Below are 20,906 nucleotides of genomic sequence, written 5' to 3'. Positions count from 1 at the left end.
TGACTTCTGACCTCCTTTCCGGTCTTGTGTCCGGGCACACTTTCCGGCGTTATCTACCCGGCAATTAGGAAAAGTTAGCTGCATTTGCATTCGAGCAGCTGCAAGAGTTAAACAGCTTCGGCCAAGTTGAGTTGCGTTAACCTTCGGGGACTTACGTATGTCCAAATGGAACGGAACGAAACGAAACGGGCAAAGGCGACTGGGAATCGAAATGTTTAAGACTTCTGTTACTGCTGCTGATGCTGATGCTGCTGCATTTCAAGTAGGTAAGCTAAGGATGAGAAGGCAGACGTGCAAAAGCGCAAAAGCCCCAACCCCCAACTGAACTCTGCGACTCCTTCTTGTCCGGCAAGCGGAGCAGGGCGGGGGCTTTTGTAATATGCGCTCCAGTCGCTGGAACTTTTGTCAACTTGAAATCAAAGGGGACGGCCCAGGAAGCTGCAAAAGTTTCGAGTTTTCTGCTAAAGTTACTAACAGAAACCATTAAAGGCTCACGTAGTCAAAGTCAAAAGACAAATTTGCATTGGTACATTTCCTCTTTTTCTCCATTTTCGCTTTGGTTCCATTATTTTTCGGCTTAAAGGTGTGCTTGGTGAAACACAGCATCCGCATGAAAATTCGCTTAAAGCATGCCGTGAATTTTTTCAGTTTATTCAGTTCTCAATTTTTTGTTAAAAAGATTTTCCATTTAACGGGTTTGTTTGTCGTGCATTCAGCCGAAATTGTTTGCACTTAGCTGCGTTTGCTTTGAGCGCACAATTAAAATGCAATTTGCAAAAGGAGATGGGGACACAAAGGCACAAACAATGAATCCCAAGCAAGCTAAGCCAAATGCAAAGTCCCTTCTCAGAAGAATTTTCGACACCTGCTTCAATGGGCATGAACAAATGATTCGCCTGGAAATCCCGTTGAGTACCCCGAACAAATGGCGCATTTAATGGGGATTTTGAATGCAGCTGAAATACTCCTCGTAGTACACCTCGAAATTCCCCAATTGTGTATAATTTCCAAAGCGCCCGCATAGCAGTTTCCCGTAATGACAAGCATCAGCAAAAGGCAGGATAATGGTCGACAATTGCCGAGTTGACGAGCACTCTGCTGCTGCCACTACTGCGGCTGCTATGTTTGGCAATGAGGTGCCAAATTTCCGCCCGGAGGGCTTGCTTTATTCCGTCACACTGGCGTGGTGTACGAGTGCGAGTAGATGAGGAAAACCAACAGGCCCCTTCTGACCCAAAAATCAATTAATTGCAAACAAATTTTTTTCTTTGCACTTCAAGAACTGGCGACAACAGCGGCATTTGTCATTTCACCAATCAATGTTGTTCTTTTATTTTAATTCAGCATATTCGTATGCTGCTGTTTTTTTTCTTTGTTTTGGCCAATTCTCGTACCGGGATGTTCCAATGTTTTTGTCACGTGCTGCAGCTGCTGCCAATGCTTCCAGCTTGGAGAATGTAAATTGAGTTGCAACATTTTTTTGTTTGTTTTTCAGCACGTGTGACTGCGACAATTGTTTATGATATGGCCGTGACCCAAAAAAAGCCTAACTACAGCAGATATTTTTTTAAATATTGCCACTGGAATTGATTGTTCGATATTTAATATTTATTATTAAATATAAATATAAATGGTGTTTTTTTTTAAAAAAGGAATATCTTAATAAGTAGTGTTAACAGACGGCAGCAATTATCGTTGGCCAACGAGGTGCATAAATGATGCAAACAAGGCTGAAACGGAATGAGCTGCCATTTTTGGCTCAACTATTTTGCTTTCTTTATGAAAGTAAACGGCTTTCCAATTGTCAAGAAATTGGTAGCAAATTAAATATGGTTTTTTATTAAAAGAATTTCTTTTCTGGTCTTTCACTGGTGCGATTTGTTCCTCAAAGCCTTTTTATGCATTGGTTAAAAATAGCTAACTCTAAGCTGACGAGTCGAATACTTAACGCAAGCATAATACTTGCACTGCTTGCCTCTGTAAAGCTTTTCTGCTGGCGACTGTTAAGCTCAAGCAGTTAACAGCAGCACGCACATAGCCTTGCTTTTCGGGGAAGATAAAAAATACTCTCATACCCGATCAATTAGTAAATGCATAAAATTCAGATCAAACTAGGATCCTAAAATAAAATCCCCCTCGAACTAGATATTTGTACCCACAAATTCACAAGCAATTTGCACTTTAAATTGAGAATTTAAATCTTTTTTTGTAACAGCTTGGCCACAGAAGTGTCGTGACTGCGGAAAACTGTTAATGTTTGTGGTAGGGAGTGCGAGTGTGAAGATACAATAGATAACGAAAATTAACCACAAATCTCGCAAATTAAATTTATCAACCGAAACATGCGATTATTTTGGTATCGGCTGAACGTCTAAATTTATCTTTATAATCGCCACATATTCCGCTTAATCAAACGATAAGCTTTATGCCGATCCATATCAGTTCTAATCACAGTCAAGGTTACTTCTTGCTTTTGCTCTTGCTATTGCTCTTCTTCTGGCTCTGGTACCCGCTGTGGCTTCATTGTGCGCCGTGCCTCAATTGAAGTTAACTTAATGTGGCAGCAATTCCGACACACGCGTTTCACCGATCCCAAGTTCCACAGCGGCTGAGCCGATCGGGAGCTGCGTCCGCATTAGCTTGGGACTGCTGGGACTGCTGGGACTGCTGCTGTTGCTGCTGAGTTCAGCTGCTGGCTGAGACATACTGGAACATTCAGTCCGCTGCGAACAACCGGCGACCACACACCTGCCCACGCCATCACCTCAGTGGCAAGCAGTCTAATTGATCAAAACGAAAGGAAGCAGTTTGAGAGCAGTTTGAAGACGCGTTTCAAAACTTTCTTTGGTGCGTTTCACTCTTTTTGCCAATAAAACCCCACAAAGTTTGTGCTTAAGTTAACTATTTTCAATTCTGTGTACGAATATGTGTGTGTGTGTGTTATGTGTGCTTTTTGAGCGTAATGTTTGCTCAACTGCCTTCGATGAAGTTGTAATTAAGACTTTGCTTTTTGCCGGCTGCCGGTTAAAATGCAGCTGTACCTGAAACTGTGCATCGACTCATATTCACAAGTGTTTTTTGGTTGGCATGACTTCATTTTGGCTGTGATGACTACACGGCCCGTAAATCCTGCTTGAAATCCATATATTTTGAGACAATAAAGTTTGCAAATTTATGGAAATTCGAGTATAGATTCGAGTGCACAACAGATAACTCAGACGGAAGTTCTTTGTAAAGCACTTCAATTAAAGAAAATTATAAATATTTTTTCACTCTATGATTTTAAGCAAACATTTTAAAGGAAATTGAAGAACTTTTACTCTTGGCTTTGTTTGTACTGTTTTCTTCACTCCTTTTCGGAGGTTGCCATTATTTAAAATACGATGTACATTTTTCAAGCACTTTGCATATTCCACTTGAGAAAATGTGTAATATTTTTCTCTTTGTGCAGCTACTTATCAGAGGCAAGATGTTTTATCAGAGTTGTCGAAAACAAATGCTCAGACGAAGGTGGAATTTATTACTTTTTCGTAAATGGCACTTCATAAAATAAAAATCTCAGGTGGTTTTTTCATGCTGTTCCAAAAACAAAAAATAACGCTGATAGCCGCCATATCGTAATAAAAGCACAAGTTTAAGTTATATACTCGTACTATATCGCTCTACGATTATGTACCTACTTTTATCAAATGGTTGCCTTCTAAACAAAGGATGCAATTATAAATGAATGAATCCAATCTGAATCTGAATCCGAATCCATTAAATAACAATTGACTGTTGGCCACATACAGTTTGGGACCCACTGAAATGTTTTATGTGGCTCGTTGATGGCTATCAGCCAGCTATGTAAATGTTAGATAGCGTGGAAAACTTTCGGGTGGAAGTTTTCTTTGGTTTGTTCAGTTTATGACCACCGAGTGCAATCAATTGTGCGGTAGTTGTCATAAAGCCATAACGATAAGCAGCACTCCAGTGGCTATATTTTTAGATATCCCGCACATGTCGCTGCATATAGTACACATGTACTTTCACTGATTGTAGAGAGAGTGAGAGAGAGAGAGAGAGAGAGAAATAAATGAATATCCAACACGTGCGTGCTGTGAAAATTGCCTCAATTTGAAATGACATTCAAAAAGCGGCTCTCGGGATTGCCAAAAATTCGTGCAATTTACAAATCAAAGCGAATCAACTCAGCCAGGTCGGTCTCTGGGCTCACTTGCCCCACAATTATTTGATTATGGCATCCATCCAGAATCTGTCTCTGTTTGTGTGTGTTCTGTATTAGATTTCGCGTGCCTAGGCAGATGCCATAATTTGCGAAACATTTGCTTAATAAGTTAAATGGATAATTGAGTTAAGATGCGTTCCCGTGGCGGATGCCACCAGCTCAATCTTTCTCTCAAAAATGCTCGCTCAAATCATCCATATACGGAGCATTATTTTTCCGCATTAGAATCCCACAAATTGCTTACGAAAATGTTTGCTCTTTGTTCACAGTGTCAATTGCAATTACGCGACCGACACGCTACAGAATCTTTGTACATTTGTATATTCGTGGCAGGGCGCCAACAAAACACTAAATTATAGCACGCTTTTTTTTGTGGATAGAGTGGGAGAGCATCATGATTATCATTGACTTGGATGGGAGTCGTTCCCGCCTAAATACGGGTTTAATGAATCGCCAGCACGCATACGAGTTGCCACCACAATAGCTACTGCGATATTGTATAAACAAAATAATTTGATTGCAGGTTTTGGTTAATCGAACGGCACGGCACAATGACTGACTTGGAGTCTACAAAAAATGGAAAACACCATGAACTGGTGCACCACAACAAGTACGTATCTGGCTGCTAGCTACATATTACCAATGCGAAATTCTTCCGCATTTCATAAAGGAGCCAAAGTAAATATAAGCCATGCATATATAGTAGTAGTAAAACTGGTAAAGTACAAAGACTTATCGGTGCCCTGCGACCGAATGAGCTGAGCCAAACCAGTCGGTATCACAGCGGCAGCTTGAAAACTGGTTCCGCCGCGGGCTAGCCACAAAACAAAAAATCGACCAAAACTCCCCAGCAGCAATGCAGCAATAATTCACTATTCGAAAGGGAAAGTAATGCCGCTGGCTACTCATTTGCATGGATGCCAAACAGCCAGACAGCCAGTCAGCTAGAGCTAGAGAATCCACAACGATTTCAGCCAAATTGTATATTTTTTCTTCGTACTTTTCAGCAATGATATCACGGAGAGCGAGCCCCTCACATGGCGCTTTTGGCGCAAGCAGCGCTACATTGTGGTGCTGTTGGCTTTCTTTGGCTTCTTCAATGTGTACTCGCTGCGGGTGAATCTCTCGGTGGCGATTGTGGCCATGACCGAGAACCGCACGGTTATCGATGGCGATGGGCATGTGTCATATGAGCAGGACTTTCCCTGGGACTCCAAACAGAAGGGTCTGATTCTCAGCTCGTTCTTCTACGGCTACATTCTGACGCAGTTCTTGGGCGGCTACATTGGCACCAAGATTGGTGGCAACCTTGTGAGTATTTACTCATATCCCTACCCTTAATTCCAAGCTAATAATGATGACGCTTGACTTGTGCAGGTCTTTGGCACTGGCATTGGCAGTACTGCGATCCTGACACTGCTCACGCCGCTGGCTGCTAAGCACAGTTTGGAAATGTTCCTGGCCGTGCGCATCATCGAGGGCTTCTTTGAGGGCGTCACCTTCCCGGGCATCCATGCCGTGTGGGCCCGCTGGTCGCCGCCCCTGGAGCGTTCACGCATGGCCTCCATTGCCTTTGCAGGTAACTATGCGGGCACTGTGGTAGCGATGCCCTGTTCAGGGTACCTGGCCACTCATTGTGGCTGGGAGAGCGTCTTCTATGTGTTCGGAACCATCGGCTGCATCTGGTACCTGGTCTGGCTGCTGTTCGTGCGCGCTGGACCGGAGTTGGATCGTTTCTGTTCGAAGGAGGAGTGCGACTATATCCAGAAGAGCATTGGCTATTCAGGCAGCAAAAACATCAAGCATCCATGGAAGGCGATCTTCACTTCGATGCCGTTCTATGCCATCATGGCATCGCACTTCTCGGAGAACTGGGGCTTCTACACGCTGCTCACCCAATTGCCCAGCTTCCTCAGGGGTGAGTTTTTACGAGCATCCCTCACATTGACTGCTAATGATGTTATGTGATAATCCTCTCCAGATACGCTCAACTTTGACCTGGGCAAGACGGGCATTCTCTCGGCTGTTCCATATCTGGCCATGGGCATTCTGCTTGCCGTTTCCGGCTACCTGGCCGATTGGCTGCAGGTGAAGGGCTATTGGACGACCACTCAGGTGCGCCGCAACTTCAATTGTGGCGCATTCCTGGCTCAGACGGTGTTCATGATGCTCACTGCATATCTCCTGGATCCCACATGGTCGGTGGTGAGTCTCACCATAGCCGTGGGATTGGGTGCCTTTGCTTGGTCCGGCTTTGCGTAAGTATTTTCACGAGAATCCCATTTAGCATTGTTGCTAATTCGGTTTTTCCCCCAAAGGGTCAATCATTTGGACATTGCTCCGCAGCATGCCAGCGTCTTGATGGGCATTGGCAACACATTCGCAACCATTCCGGGAATTGTCAGTCCGCTGCTGACAGGCTACGTGGTTGTCGATCAGACCAGCGAGGAGTGGCGCATAATTTTCTTCATTTCGGCGGGTATATATCTGGTCGGTTGTGTCATCTACTGGTTCTACTGCTCCGGCGAGCTGCAGGAGTGGGCCAAGACGCCCGAGCAGAAGGCCCAGGAGGCCGAGGAGAAGGCACAGCTGCAACTAACACAGACCGGAGGGTTTGTCAATGCGGCAGCCGAGCTAAAGGACTAGTCCGCCCGGCTCCATGTGTACCACTGAGTGAATGCCTTCAGTTTTGGCATCTATCCCACGCATTTCGAGAGCACCACATGAAGAATTTGTTCCCCAAGTATTTGTTCTTTGTTACGTTTGTGTGATGCTAGCAATATGCGCCCCATTGTGTCTATATTTATGTATGTTAATCTATTTAGTGTATCAGAGCACTCGCTGTGAGAGTGTCTGTGAATAAACGAAGCATTTTATTACAAGCATTTGCCGCGAATTCTGTCCGCCCTTGAGTGGGCTACACAAAAACCCATGTTAGATGTGTGTTCCCAAAGCCATCCCAGAAGTATGCCGAAAATTAAAATTACTCGTAACATATAACATACGGTGCTAAGCCTTCGTTCTGGTCTTTGAGTGGCACTTTGGTTACGCTCTTCATTTATTCATTAGATGTGTCAGAGTGGCTAGAGTGGCTTTTGGTTATGCTCAACTTGCTTAGAGCATTCCGAAACAGAAATATAAGAAATCAACAATTAAATATTATTTGCAGGTGCCAAAGCTTGCTCATAAACTTGTAAAGTTTCGTTGAAATATTTTATGTGTTATATAACCTTATTACTCCCTGCAGCAAGAATATATTTTCAAGGGAGGTATAAACCTAAAATATAGAGAATAAAGAGGCCTTATAATTCATAATTTTGTACTGGAAATGTTTTACTCTGTCCATGGCAAACTTTAAAGAGATCACGATAACCTGATGAGCATCGAGATTGATATGTTGAAGTACCAGGTGTTACATACAAAGAACAAGCTATCGATGAGTATCGATAGTTGGATTGATGAGTATCGAAGTTGGATGACGATAGGCCACCTTAAGTTTGATCTCTCTCTTCACTCTGACTCTGAACTGGCGCATGCAAGCCGCGGCTATATCGAGAACATTAAAGAACATTTAAGAATTACACAAACCGCTAATTATTACTCAGAATATTACATAAACCAACAGGTTATGGGCCCAGTCACCAAGTTTTTTTTTTAATCGCGTTTAAACTAAATTCCTAATATCAAAAACTACGAAAAGCTGGTATGTGTGAGGATATTTTGAGACGCCTGAGTCACGTATGCAACTATGCATAGTGGCATACACGAACGCATTCTGGAGATGGCGGCCGGCTGGAACCTAAGTAAACTCAATTGGGAGTAATACAATAACCGATTTGTAAAAACCTGACAACGCTTGCCCAAAAATTGTATGTACATATATGTGCACACGCAGAAATTTCCAGAACCGCATTTTTTCAAAACTTGTGTGTGGGACGACGACGCCTGCTGTATGCATTAGCGTGTGTACATACTCAAAGATCTTGTATGTGTATAGTTTTGCAGAGATCGGACGACGTGTGTGTGTGTAGTTGTGCGAAGCCAAACTGAATAATAAAACAAAATGGTAAAATAAAAGGAACATAAAACTTTTGACGGTAAAAACTATTCGATCTGGAAGTTTAGAATAAGAGCGCTCTTGTCCGAATGATGTCCTAGGTAATCGACCGCGAAATACCAGATGGAACTGATAGTGGCAAAGGCGGGTGCGAAGTTTAATTATCGAATATTTAGGAGATTCATTTCTCAGTTTTGTAACCAAAGGGTGTACCGCGAGGAAATTCTCAAAAATTTGGACAATATATATGGCGCAAAAGTTTAGCGTCTCAACTTTCGATTAGGAAGCAACTATTGTCGTTAAAATTAAAATCCGATTCATCGCTCAAGAATATTTCCAAATTTTTGTGACTTAGTAACCGAACTAATGTCTTCGGGTGGAAAAATCGAAGAGATGACAGGGTGTCTCATTTGTAATGACACTTCCCTCTTGCTATGATGGCATTATAACTGCGATAGAACTTTATCAGAAGAAAACTTAACCTTAGCGTTCGTGAAAAATAGGCTGTTAGATCGGAAATAAAATTAAAAGGTTTAACAAAGAAACCAGTTTCAAAGCTTACAAGCAGTTCGAAATGATGGATATAAGGAAAATAAATTTAATACAAATAATAACTTCAAAATAAAAACAATTTTAGAACAAAATGAATAAAAGGAAATATGAATGCATCTTTAAAATGGGAATATTAAAAAGGACTGTTTTAGTTTCAAAAGGGGGCAAAGAATTATAATAATAATAATTACACAAATAATATAAATGAAAATGGAAGCAGCTCACACGGCCAATGCACACCACCCAGATAATTTTTATGTAGGGTGTCAATGTACCGAACAGAAATGTGAACTCCATTTCGTTTATCTTGATGGGCTCTGACCATATGGTAAATCAAAAAGTCTGTTGTAAACTGCAAGATTTGGAGCGGCCATTGAGATCGCAATTGCCAAATGGGCGGTACATACAGGACAGCCAAAGGTACTATGGAGTACAGGTGACCAAAATAAAATACCTGGAACGTATGTTGGCATTCTGAATTTTTTGGTTAAGAATGAAGATGTGGTATGGAGTGGTTTGGAGGGGTGTGACGTTATAGGAGGAAATTATTTTTAAAGTGTATTTTTATGTGTTGTTATGAATTTGAACTAGCCATGGTATATAACTAATAAATAATTTAATATGTATCAATTGTGGCATGGCGAATGGGCATATTAGCAGGGAAAATTAATGGTTAAGGAAATAGTGGTTAAATTTGTTAATAACATTGATTTGGTAATGTATATGGTGGTATGGAAAGAAGCCAGATTCATTTTCAAGTTTAAAATAAGGTATATTAAAAGGCCTTTATTTATAATACACTCAGATGTTGTGGGTTCACCCCTACATAGTGGCAAAATTATATGTGTTTTTGTTGATGTCACTCATTACTGGTTATTTATTAACATATAAATCTGATGTGTTTCTTTTCAGATTTTGTTGAGGTGGTATTCAATTAAAGTTAATTGTATGTGACACGGGAGGATATTATCAATGAGATGGAAATTATTGGTTAGGGTTAGTTATCACTTAAAGTTCCACATCACCACAATTAAATGGGTATGACGAATGATGAACAATTACTGGCTGAGCCATGATAATGGGCAAAGTTGGAAACGGTTTTGGGGGGGTATTAAAGCTTTATGTAACAGGTCAACCAACGTTATATGATAAAGGCCATGAATGTGGTGTAGGAGTTTGTTAAGGTGTTGGTTTATTGTGATGTGATAACAAAACAAGAAAGGAATTTGATGAAACATTTAGGGTATTTGTTGGTTAGTACCTATGGTTTAAAGTTATGGGTATGGGCAAAGAATTTGTTGTGCTGGATGGATCGTAGAGATTAGTACAAACTATGGTGATTTTGTAATTGGATCCTAATGGTGTTCAGGTCCCAATGAGTAGGTGTATGTTGCCCATGGTATGGGGTATAATGTTGATCCAGAATGAGTATGGTGGTTGTTGCCGAATGGAGTGGGGTTCAAGTTAGATCCAATGCAGTATGGTGGTATTGTCAGTGGGGGGGTTCAATGTTACCAGAATGCAGTATGGATGGTATGTTGCCAGTGGGTGGGTTTAGACAGAATGGTATGGTGGTATTGTTGCCGGTTGGGGTTGTTGTGGTGGGTTTTTCAATAAGTGATGATTGGGACAATAGTTAAGAGATTGTGACGGGTAACACAATACCTTTGATTATGATGAAGTTTGACGTGCTGATACTAGTTTGTTTAATTTGTCATTGTCAAATCAGTTTGATTTAAAAGTACATCATATGGTGTGAAATGTTTTGAGGAGGAGGGATATATTGTGGTCAAGGTTGGGTAGAGTTGATTACAAATCAATTTGGTGCAGAGTAGGTGGTATGGTGTAAGTTGGATTTGTTAGTTTGAGATTTATTTATTTTCGTAAAGAAATTTACATGGATGTTGCAACCCAGTTGTACTCCACTAACGTAACTCTTATGGCTTAATTCAGATGGTTATAATGCTCCTTGTGGTGTAATTGGTGTTTAATGTCTAATGTTATGTACTCGCCCGTGGCACGCTGTTGGTTTTGTGTTCCGTATAATAGTTTGGTGCCTAAGGTTTTGTTTTGGGCTTAGTTTTTGTGTTTCATGTATTTTGTGGTCGTTGTTGTGGGTGGTGTGTGGGTAACGGGTTTTTTTTGTTTGGTATCCTTATTTGTGGTAGGTTGTTGGCATTGGGTGGTTGTTTTTGGGTGGGGTTGTGGTTGTTTGTAAAAGGTTGATTGTTTAATGACCTATAAATGTTTTTGGCATAGGTTGTTGTTGTTAATCCCACATGCCACAGACAAACTATTGTTTATATACTTGGGTGCGTTTTGTTTGTTTTTCCACAGATACAACTGGGGTTTTTGACGGCATTGTGGCGGCCCGGGCAATGGGGCTAATGGTGTTTCTTTTGCACTCTGTGTTTTTTTTTTTTTTTTTTTTTTGTGGTTGTTTTTGTTTTTTTTTGTATTGGTGTGGTTCTGGGTCCTGAAGTTGTGTGTTGTCTCCCAATGGGTGCGTATTTTGTTTTTCTTCATTGTTTTTTGTAGTTCTTTTGGGGGTGGTTGGTACCAGGGTCATCAAGGCGCTCGTGTGTATCGTAGTTGGAATTGACGTGGCCACCTTAGTTTGTTTTCGCTGCGGCGGGCCGCTAGGTAGACTTGTTCACCGTAATTTTACTCAGATTTATCCAACATTTGTAATATCTTAGTGATGGCAGGAGGGTGGAACAACTTTTAGATGCACTCCCCCCAAGAGCACTCAGAGTGAAAAGTCGTCGGGTGGTCGTTATAAAACTTCAGTGCATATTTTCCTTGTATTCCCAATGGGAGTTGGTGTGTAAGTTATTCTAGCATACATGCTAAACGCCATGAGAGCCGTATGGAAAGTCGGTTGAAGACCGATCTCCATCAAGGTGCGGTAACAGCAGCCGTATCAGCAAGCAGTAATAGTGAGATGTTATACAGAGCGCAAGCAGTAATAGTGAGAAGTTATACAGAGCGGTTACATGTTAACAGCATATTAACATGTTAATATGCGCGAAACCTGCTGTTGCTCTGAACACATCGTTTCTTTTTGAAGTACACTCATATTCTCTTCCCATATTTCTGCATCTTCGTTTTGTATGCAGCTACATGTAAGAAGGAGGGGGAACCTTGCATACATTGAAAGGAGCATCAGTTAACGACGGAACAGCAGAACAACAGTAGACAAGCAGTCCAGCAGAGAAGCAGTAACAGCAGCAACGACAGAACAAGAGGAACAATAGTCGGCCGAAGAGGAAATCTGCTTGGATCGAGCCGTTTCATTATTCGTTAATTTAAGTTATTTAAGTTAATTATTCGTATGCTTTGACAGTTTACCGCTATTTAATATAATTAATAAACATTCAATGAAACAATATCTCACATCCATAATATGTTTCTAGAATAATCTTGTGACTTAATAGCAGCTTATTTCGATGTGTGCTTTTGGGCTGACGCATCATCTACGACGTATACGTGCTTCGCTGATAAGCTGATAAGACAATCAAGAGCGAGTGCGTGCGCAAAAAATTAGTTGGCCCATAGCTCGATATAATATGTACAGAGAACCGTGTGCTGGGGGTCTGCACACGAACTGATAAGGCGGGTCGGAAAAACAATTTCGTATTGGCTCTGTGCAATTTTGCACTCGGACTGGAGGTCCGAATCGTTATAAATAGGATGAGATCGGGTGAGATGGGTCATCAGTTGAGAAACTAACCAGCAAAAGTAAAGTTGTGTGTACCTTTTCTTATACCAAGTAAAATTCAAAGATATCCTCAAAATGGTGTGCAAGGGATGCGGAACCAGTAAGTGATATAGAATAAATATTTAATTAATAACAATTAACACCCCTTTTAAACTGTTAGACTGCCAGTGCTCGGCCCAGAGATGCGGAGACAACTGTGCCTGCAACAAGGACTGCAACTGTGTCTGCAAGACCGGACCCAAGGCCCAATGCTGCAGCAACAAATGAATCAATTGTAACTTGAGCTTAACTTTCTCCTAGTTGGAAATAATAAAGTTTATGGTATAACCATTTTGTGCATTTAAAAGTTTGGGTATTTCATTTTGCATTTGACAGATAATTTTCACGCGCTGCTGGTCAACGAAAATGGAATTATGCCAAAATAATATTCGTGGTGTGCAATTTCAGGTAAACAAACCGCAAAATAGAATTACAGGCAAAATAAACATGCCAAACGCATTGCGACAATTTGGCTGAAATTGCAAATATTTGGGCACACCCCCTGAAAATCCATCCATCAATTACAATTTTCCAACCAATTTGGATCGAATTCGAAATGAATATTTGCATCGAAACTTTGTTCAAGTGTTGTTTAAACTGCAGATAAATCCAAATAAAATTCACTCTCTCTGGCCTATCATGGCTCATACACTGTACAACAATATTTCTGGCTTTAATTTCGTGCTGGAGTCAGTTTCTAAGTGCCAGTCAAATGCGTTTTATAGTCAGCCAAATAACTCATTTTGTTTAGGCCATAAAATGTATATTTTTTGCTATTCGTAGCAAATTCTCAAAGCCGTAGATGAATAAGAATTATTTTGACAATTTTGTTGCTTTCCGAAAAATATACAATCCAGCAGAGAACGAATTTCTCCATCGTTAGCATTTCTTTTATGACTTGCCATCGGAGTTTATGTGTGTGTTTTACTCCAGTCAAATAATAATTTTCCTATTCGCATTTATTTATTTTGACAGCTGGGCGCAGTCACTGTCACCCAGTCCTGGACATTTTTGAGCAGAAATCTGTTTTAGAGAGTGCCTGTAGAGCTTGCCTGGTATATCGGTTTTCAGAGTCAAAGAACCAAATGACCAATTAAAATGGAAGCACTTGTGGCTCTCTGCCGGGCAATTTGGGCCTTCCGCATCCGGTGCTCGGGCTGTCAAAATATTTATGCAACAACAATGGCCGAGTCATTAGCATAATCAAATGTGCGTGATTGAGGCGTTTCTCTTTTGCTCTCGTTGCGTGCCAGATTCATTTTGTTTCGTTTTGCTTTACCATCGATGGTGCGGGCAGGGCTGGGCTCGGCCGGGCAGGAAGTTAGTCGCAGTTTTCTGCCTAATCAGGTGTGAATAATGTGACACTTAAACGCTTAGTCACTGTCCTCATACTATGCTTTGACCAGAACGTCAGACGTACGAAGTCACCTTAAAAATTTTCCTTAGTCCAAAGAAACCGTAACGTAAACACAGCATGGCGTCTACCCAAGATTTGGAAGCATTCGAGGCGGGGGGCAAAGGTCTCCAGGGTGAGTGTGGATTCCCTTAAAGGTGTATGCTTGTTCCTACAGCTGTTCCTTTTCAGATGGCGAGCAGCAGCCCAGAGCCTACCGCATAGTGATGAGTGTACTCATGCTGATTCTGTTCAATATGACCCTTATTGCGGTCATCATTGGCTTCTATATGTATATCCAAAGCAGCTCTGAAAAGGACAGCCAGAGCGTAATGAATGGGGTCTACTGTGTGTTAGCAATCGCTCTCTTCGTGGGTCTGTATCAGATGGGCGTAAGTAGAGAATTCTTGCCAATATATTTCTGCGTTACCACTGACTACGGGCTATGTCCAACAGGACATGTCCAAGGACAACCCCCATTTCTATTACATTTAGGCCGGGGACGAGGCTGATGTCGTGGCCGTTGCCGTGGCACGTTCCTTTTGCACAATCAACTCTATAAACCGTTTCCATCTACCGCTATGGGCACTCACCGTCACCCTCACCGTCACCAGCACCCTGGCCCTAAACTAATTTAATTATAGCTTTCTTTTGTGCGGCCGCGGCATGAATTGTATTGCATTAAGTGGCAGTGACACGCAAGTCCTCGCACACGGCATGCCAAATTCATAATTGATAAGTGCAAGGAAGAACCTACTCGAATTACCGAACATTCATTCAAATATATTTCTCAGCTGACGTCAACTCAGGATGCCACACACATTTTTGTCATTCCCAACTCTACACTTATAAAATACAGAAACACATTCAAACCCCAACTGGAAACGCGTACATTAGTTTTTTTTCTTTCCCTTTTTTTAGTGATTTAGTTTGTTTCATAAATCAAAAATTGTTAAATCGTGTTAGTACTTTTTTTTTCTTTGTATAAATTTTCTCGATAAATCGAAATTGTATTAGTCATAGTGAATACTTCTTTGTTTATTCAACACGCTCACGATGTCGGCGAGGCGTACTGTTTTGTTAAGCTACAATAAGCGTAATGTGGCACGCTGGTATTTCGGAGGTGTGGCCAGCTCGATGGCCGCTATGGTCACGCATCCGCTCGACCTGATGAAGGTACTGATGCAGACTCAGGCAGAGAAGCTGTCCGTGGGGTCCACCTTCAAGAAGATAGTGCGCGAGCAGGGCGTGCTGGCCTTGTACAACGGCATCTCTGCCTCGCTGCTTCGCCAATACACCTACACCCTGGCGCGCTTCGGTATCTACCAAATGGGCAGCGGGATGATGGACACCAGCACAATGGCGCGAAAGACTTTTCTGGCAGCCGTCGCAGGTGGTATAGGTGGCTTCGTCGGAGCCCCTGCGGATCTGGTTAACGTTCGACTCCAGAACGATGTGAAGTTGCCGCCGGAGCAGAGACGCAAGTAAGACGAGTGTTTATAACCGATCCCAAGGGCTTAACACCGACACCCATCCCCTGCCATTGCAGCTACAAGCAGGCTATTGACGGCCTGATCCGCATCACTCGGGAGGAGGGATGGCGCAGCATGTTCAATGGCGCCAGCATGACGGCCCTGCGTGGCATGCTCATGACCGTGGGCCAAATCGCCTTCTATGAGCAGAGCAAGGATATACTGGTGGGAATGGGAATGCCGGCGAGCACAAGCACGTTCATTACGGCCTCCCTCATATCGGCAGCAGCTGCCACAACTCTCACCCAGCCCATTGATGTTGTGAAGACGCGTCGCATGAACGCCCGGCCCGGGGAGTACTCCGGTCTCGCTGACATCTTCGTGAAGACAACGCTGGAGGGTCCGATGGCCTTCTTCAAGGGCTACACTCCGGCCTTTGCCCGCCTCATGCCACACACGGTGCTGCTCTTCTTGACGCTCGAGTTCTTGCGCATAAATTTTGGCTATCTGCCCGAGCCGAAACCGTCTGCAACACCCTCCACACCTCCAGCCAAGTAAAATTGATAACTAATCATGTAATTTAATGATCGAAATTGTCCCGTGATTGTGTGAGTATTGTGCAAATAGGAATCAAATTTTCAGTGTAAACGAAATTATATATTTCGAATTTGTGCAATTTGCATTTTTTATTGGTGGAACTTTTTCGTTCCGTTTCGTTCTGTTTCGTTCTGTTTCGTTCTGTTTCGATTTTAGCCCATTCAGCAGGCGGCTTACCATTTTATTTTGCCTGCCATATTTCATGAATGCTTTATGAGGTGGCGGCCATTACACAGATGAATGTTTTAATGTGCTTTAAACCTAATGAATCTTTTCTGTGGCTATGGCAGCTCGCATTTGACCGAAGAAGTCATAATGCGAGCACTCAGCACCTGGCCGCAGTCGTATGTCGTATGTCTGATGTCGTGTAATCGCATTAAAGCCATTAACAGACTTGGTGGCAGGCAAGGGGGAAGCAGGAGAGAGAATGTGTGACCCAAAGAGCAACGGACAATATAGAGAGCCAAGTTTGGTTGACATGAAAAAACAATCATGCGACCCGTGTGCTAGTAGCCTTGATGGGAATGGCGACACACGGTCAGAATGTAATGGAATGATGTGGGTAGTTTTCTCCTTGAGTGTCCCGATGTCATTGCCTTTTACCGATGCCATTGTGAGCTGCCATTCAACTGTTTATCTGCCCATGCAATATTGATACCGCCCAACGAGTTTCCAATGTCCTAAACCGTGTTTAAGCTCAACAAAAAAAAAAAAAACAGAGGTAGTCTTCAGATCTTTTCATTCTCCTTTAAGCCATTTGGCCAAGGGCATTTGTGCTCCGAAGTTAATTAGATTTCATGCGCATTCAAAATTAATGAAACCCAAAAGGTTCTCAGAATCGACTCATTCATCTGAGTTGCCATGTAAATTATAATAAATAATTATGAAAAAGAATTTAATTTTACTGGGCAGTGAACATAAAGAGTTTATCCAATAAAGCTGATGCAGATGATGATGGGAAAAGTTAACTTAATTTGGCGCTGGAGTAAAAAGGATGTTGGAGCTGTAAGCCAATAATATTGATAATATTCATGGCTCTGAAGAAGTGACCGTCAATAAACGTTTCAATTAAATTTTATAATTATAATGGATATTCTGGGATATCTAAAGTTACTAAAAATTTCAAGTGTAGTGCCTCAAGTGCCTTTGTACTTACGAGCCCCAGATACTAAATTACCACACCGCATTCCAAATATATAATTTATAGCTATAAGCTATAGTGGCCAGAACGATATAAAGTGTGTGGGTAGAACCAATACATATGTGCAGTAATGTATGTTGTGACGATAGAAAGTATGAAGGTATGCAGGTGCAACACCAGATCAACGCGATAAAAAAGAGTGCGAATTATAACGATAAGCTCAAGACTAACTAAGGGCAGGCGGAGCGAATTACACGTGCCCTAATGCAAGAGAGAGAGAACGACAGAATGCGATAGAAGGAGAGCGTTGAAGGAGAGCAGCTCGGGCTGCTGCTAAGCCGAGTACGAGCTCGTACTGAACTATCGCTTATATCGCTATTGGCACAATAATTAATGGCTGTCATAACAGCCAAACAACAACTGATACCCAAACTTATACAAAAGTTGAGTCCTACAAAACTGGTTTATTAATTACTTTGTCTTATGCAAGAATCATGAACTGCTTACAGGCAGATTCGACAGCTTCAACAATTTCCACTTTATGCTGTTGAAAATGCGAGTGCTTCCGTCAGTTGAGTGGAAAACTTTATGACAATGCTTTGATGCCGCGGCTCAAGTACATAATAAAAGTGCCATTTGGTTGCGCAAAAATTTATGCAAATTTTTCATGTGCCGCCGCAGCATCAGGCAGCAAAGCATCAACGAGGCGCAGTGTAGAGCACGGCATTAGCAGCAAACATGGCTGAAACAACAACCAGGACTGGCAGTAACAACAACGGCAGGAATAACGACCACAACGACAAATGCATAAATCAGTTTTAATGCAAATTTCGTTACAGTGCGTGCTGCCGTCTCAATAAGCAGCCATTAATATGCTGCGCCTGCTGCATAAATTGTGCAATTTTTGCGGTTTTGCTTAATTATACGCATTGTTGCAAGGACATCGTCCAATCCTGTCCCTGCATAATTATTCATGCGATGGTCAAGGACAATCTGGCAGCCACAGCACGAGCAGTAGCACGAGCCCGAGCGGGAGCAGGAGCAGGACGAACAACAGCCAACGGCAGCTACCAGTTGCCGCACATTTGTGGGGCCACAGTTTGCGTCGGAGTTTGTGTTGAAATTACTACCATATTTATGACAGAATTGAGTTCACAGTGAGACAGCATAAGGCATTCGCAATTGTCGGCCATTTAAATGCGGACCAATAAATTCAAGCACACTTTTGAAGTGGCGCTTTGTCTTGGGGCGCTCATTTGGCCTCCCGACCCGATCCGACCCCCAGCCAATCCGAGCATTATCCGCTTTATGCACGGAAGTCCATTTATATTGCTGCCGTTTCAGAGTCCGGAGTACAGTGTCCGGCAGAGACACACAAATAAAGTAGCACACTGGAGCCACAATGGAGTTGGACTGTGCACGCAGAACGCTTAAATACCTTCGTGTCCGGCTCCATTTCCCTCCACCTACAGCGGGCCAAGGCGCAGCAGATGCCGGACTGCAATAAACTTCTAAATCAGTCGATTAAACTGCGATCTGCGAATGCCCCTAAAAGCACTCGCTATATACTCGTATACTTCCATGTACAAGGGTATGTGGTAGGGTATGTGTGTATAAAAAGTTTCTGAAAAATGTTGAGCAATTAAAGGAAGTAGCGCAAAGTAGCTCTGGGCATGGGGAGTTGCCGTTGTGTGGGGTCGGGACTGGTTTGTTATCTTTTGTGTGGATTTTGCTGTCAGCAAAGTATGCAGCGTGTCAAAGTGTTTAATGAAGTGAGAGATTCAGGTAGAGGTAGAAGGTATAAAGAACCACTATGTAATTTTATAATATGGGAAGGAATTTTTGCCTGCAGCTTAAATTTATATTTTAAGGTTATTATATTTATTAATATTTCAACGAAAAACATAATAATACGCATATAAAGAGCGCTATTTTAAGCAATTTTAGCTACATTTAACATATGTCAAAGTTTTGCCAGATGGAAAAATATATTCGGGCATACGGCATATTTAATGCGATTATAATCACTTCATCAACATACAGGAACAATCCATCGTTTCGGCTCACTAAATCAGTCTTTCTTCTACTTCGATTTGTACTTCCAGAAACATTAGAAGCATTGAAACATCTGGGTATCTGTGTAGCTTGGATTTACTGGCACATTTGTGTGCTGCTCACGCATAGCCAGTTTATCTTTATAATTAGATCTCATCGACTGTATCTGGCAGCTCGCACTCAGTTGTTTTTCGCCAAAGTAGTTTGGTATGGCAGCAGTCATTGTCATTGCCATTGCCGTGGGGTCATGCTGGCTGGCTAAACGTACTCGACACCGACACCGGGGAAATATAGGACAAAAACCATAACCGTAGCCAAACCCAGACCCAGACCCGTGCCTAGAACTAGAGCTAGAAACCAAACCGCGAATCGTGAAACTTGGCTCATTAAAGATTAAGACGCATTAACACAAATGGTGTGGGGGAGTCGGCAATTTAGGCACCATCAGCATAAATATTTATGTAAATTGGGATTACAAGTATTTTGTACGGTATTTTGTTTTAGATACTACACTCTAGAAACTTTTTGGCCATGTGACTGGGACAGGTTTTGCTTGACTGCAAATTTGTATTTAATTGGAATTTAAAACGCACATTTCGAGCACTTAAAGTTCTCTTAAATTTAAGTTCTCCAACCAAGTGACCTTGCAGGTTTACAGCATCTTTGAGCTTGCTCTTTTCCATTTTCCTTCTGTTTGAGTTGCAGCTGGTTTTTGTTTCGACATGGTATTTTACATTTTCCGCACTCAAGGTTGCACATTTCACAGAAGAAAAGTAAAATGGAGGCAAATTCATCCGAAATAAATGCATGCGGTATAATTTATTCGGCCACGATGCAAACCAACTCCCGGCTTATATTCATAAAATGTCGAGGTACGGCTAACCAAGGCCGCTGGGATTTAGATGAATGAAATGCATAAAGATACCAATGCAGCACCGAAACGGAGGTCATCTGTCAGGCCATTAAAACGAGCAATTTTGCGATGCCATTTCCTGGGCAACTATCCCTTTTAGCATCATTCAGATGGGCCCGCTTATCGCAGCTCATCAATATGCATTAAGTTACAATGACAGAACTTGGCAGTTGCTTTGATGTCTGTCAAATGATTATTGGCTATATTGTTGCCTAATGCAATTAGCCGCATTTATGCGCAATTTCGGTTGTGGCCCGGCACTCCCTGGATCGCATGTTGTACCCCACACATAGCACACATAGCAGACATGCCAGTTTCGTAGCTGCTTGTTCTTGAAATTTCATTACTTTGTGTAAACAAAGTGCACGTGCCCCGATGCGGTATCTCCTCTAGCTCCTCTGCGGTTTCAGCTCTCAGTGAGATGTGGATGTGGCGCATGCGCGGATAAACCGGAAAGAGAATCCATTTGGGGCCCTAGCATTAAATCATTTTCCCTTTTCCTGTGCTTCATTCAATTATCAAAAATAATTTAAAATAATTTTATGAGCAGAAACAACATACACACACACACACACACACACAGAGTTACAAATACTTATATATCCTGTCTGGTCACGTCCTAATCAGCAAAAGGTTTCGCCTAGTTGCGGTTATAAAGTCGCCTACGTGACTCGCATTTTCAATGATCCCAAACAGCGTTCACATAAATACAAAAATTTCTAATTTATGTAGTTTACG

At 42.1% G+C, this 20,906-nt stretch overlaps 4 protein-coding genes across 4 annotated transcripts; all 4 read left to right on the top strand.

Moving 5' to 3' along the window:
* Positions 1–2,705: 2,705 nt before the first annotated feature.
* On the top strand, positions 2,706–7,111 carry LOC111066400 (sialin). Its single transcript, XM_022354971.2, has 6 exons — positions 2,706–2,847; positions 4,752–4,838; positions 5,236–5,539; positions 5,606–6,146; positions 6,210–6,486; positions 6,547–7,111. Exons 2-6 carry the CDS (start codon positions 4,780–4,782, stop codon positions 6,872–6,874), a joined length of 1,509 nt encoding a protein of 502 aa, XP_022210663.1. The 5' UTR covers positions 2,706–2,847; positions 4,752–4,779; the 3' UTR covers positions 6,875–7,111.
* A 5,423-nt stretch (positions 7,112–12,534) lies between these two features.
* Positions 12,535–12,894, top strand: LOC111066459 (metallothionein-2). Its single transcript, XM_022355098.2, has 2 exons — positions 12,535–12,658; positions 12,719–12,894. Exons 1-2 carry the CDS (start codon positions 12,634–12,636, stop codon positions 12,823–12,825), a joined length of 132 nt encoding a protein of 43 aa, XP_022210790.1. The 5' UTR covers positions 12,535–12,633; the 3' UTR covers positions 12,826–12,894.
* A 1,090-nt stretch (positions 12,895–13,984) lies between these two features.
* Positions 13,985–15,010, top strand: LOC121405542. The gene is made up of 3 exons (XM_041596422.1): positions 13,985–14,126; positions 14,183–14,382; positions 14,447–15,010. Exons 1-3 carry the CDS (start codon positions 14,072–14,074, stop codon positions 14,483–14,485), a joined length of 294 nt encoding a protein of 97 aa, XP_041452356.1. The 5' UTR covers positions 13,985–14,071; the 3' UTR covers positions 14,486–15,010.
* On the top strand, positions 14,853–16,133 carry LOC111066494 (mitochondrial dicarboxylate carrier). Its single transcript, XM_022355167.2, has 2 exons — positions 14,853–15,474; positions 15,540–16,133. The coding sequence occupies exons 1-2, from the start codon at positions 15,047–15,049 to the stop codon at positions 16,018–16,020; spliced, it is 909 nt and encodes a 302-aa protein (XP_022210859.1). The 5' UTR covers positions 14,853–15,046; the 3' UTR covers positions 16,021–16,133.
* The last annotated feature ends 4,773 nt before the right edge of the window (positions 16,134–20,906 follow it).

The sequence above is a fragment of the Drosophila obscura genome, unplaced genomic scaffold (assembly GCF_018151105.1).
Source record: "Drosophila obscura isolate BZ-5 IFL unplaced genomic scaffold, ASM1815110v1 contig_150, whole genome shotgun sequence".
Taxonomy (NCBI): domain Eukaryota; kingdom Metazoa; phylum Arthropoda; class Insecta; order Diptera; family Drosophilidae; genus Drosophila; species Drosophila obscura.
The sequence above is the reverse complement of the archived record's forward strand: the minus strand, read 5'-3'. Positions and strand labels throughout refer to the sequence as shown.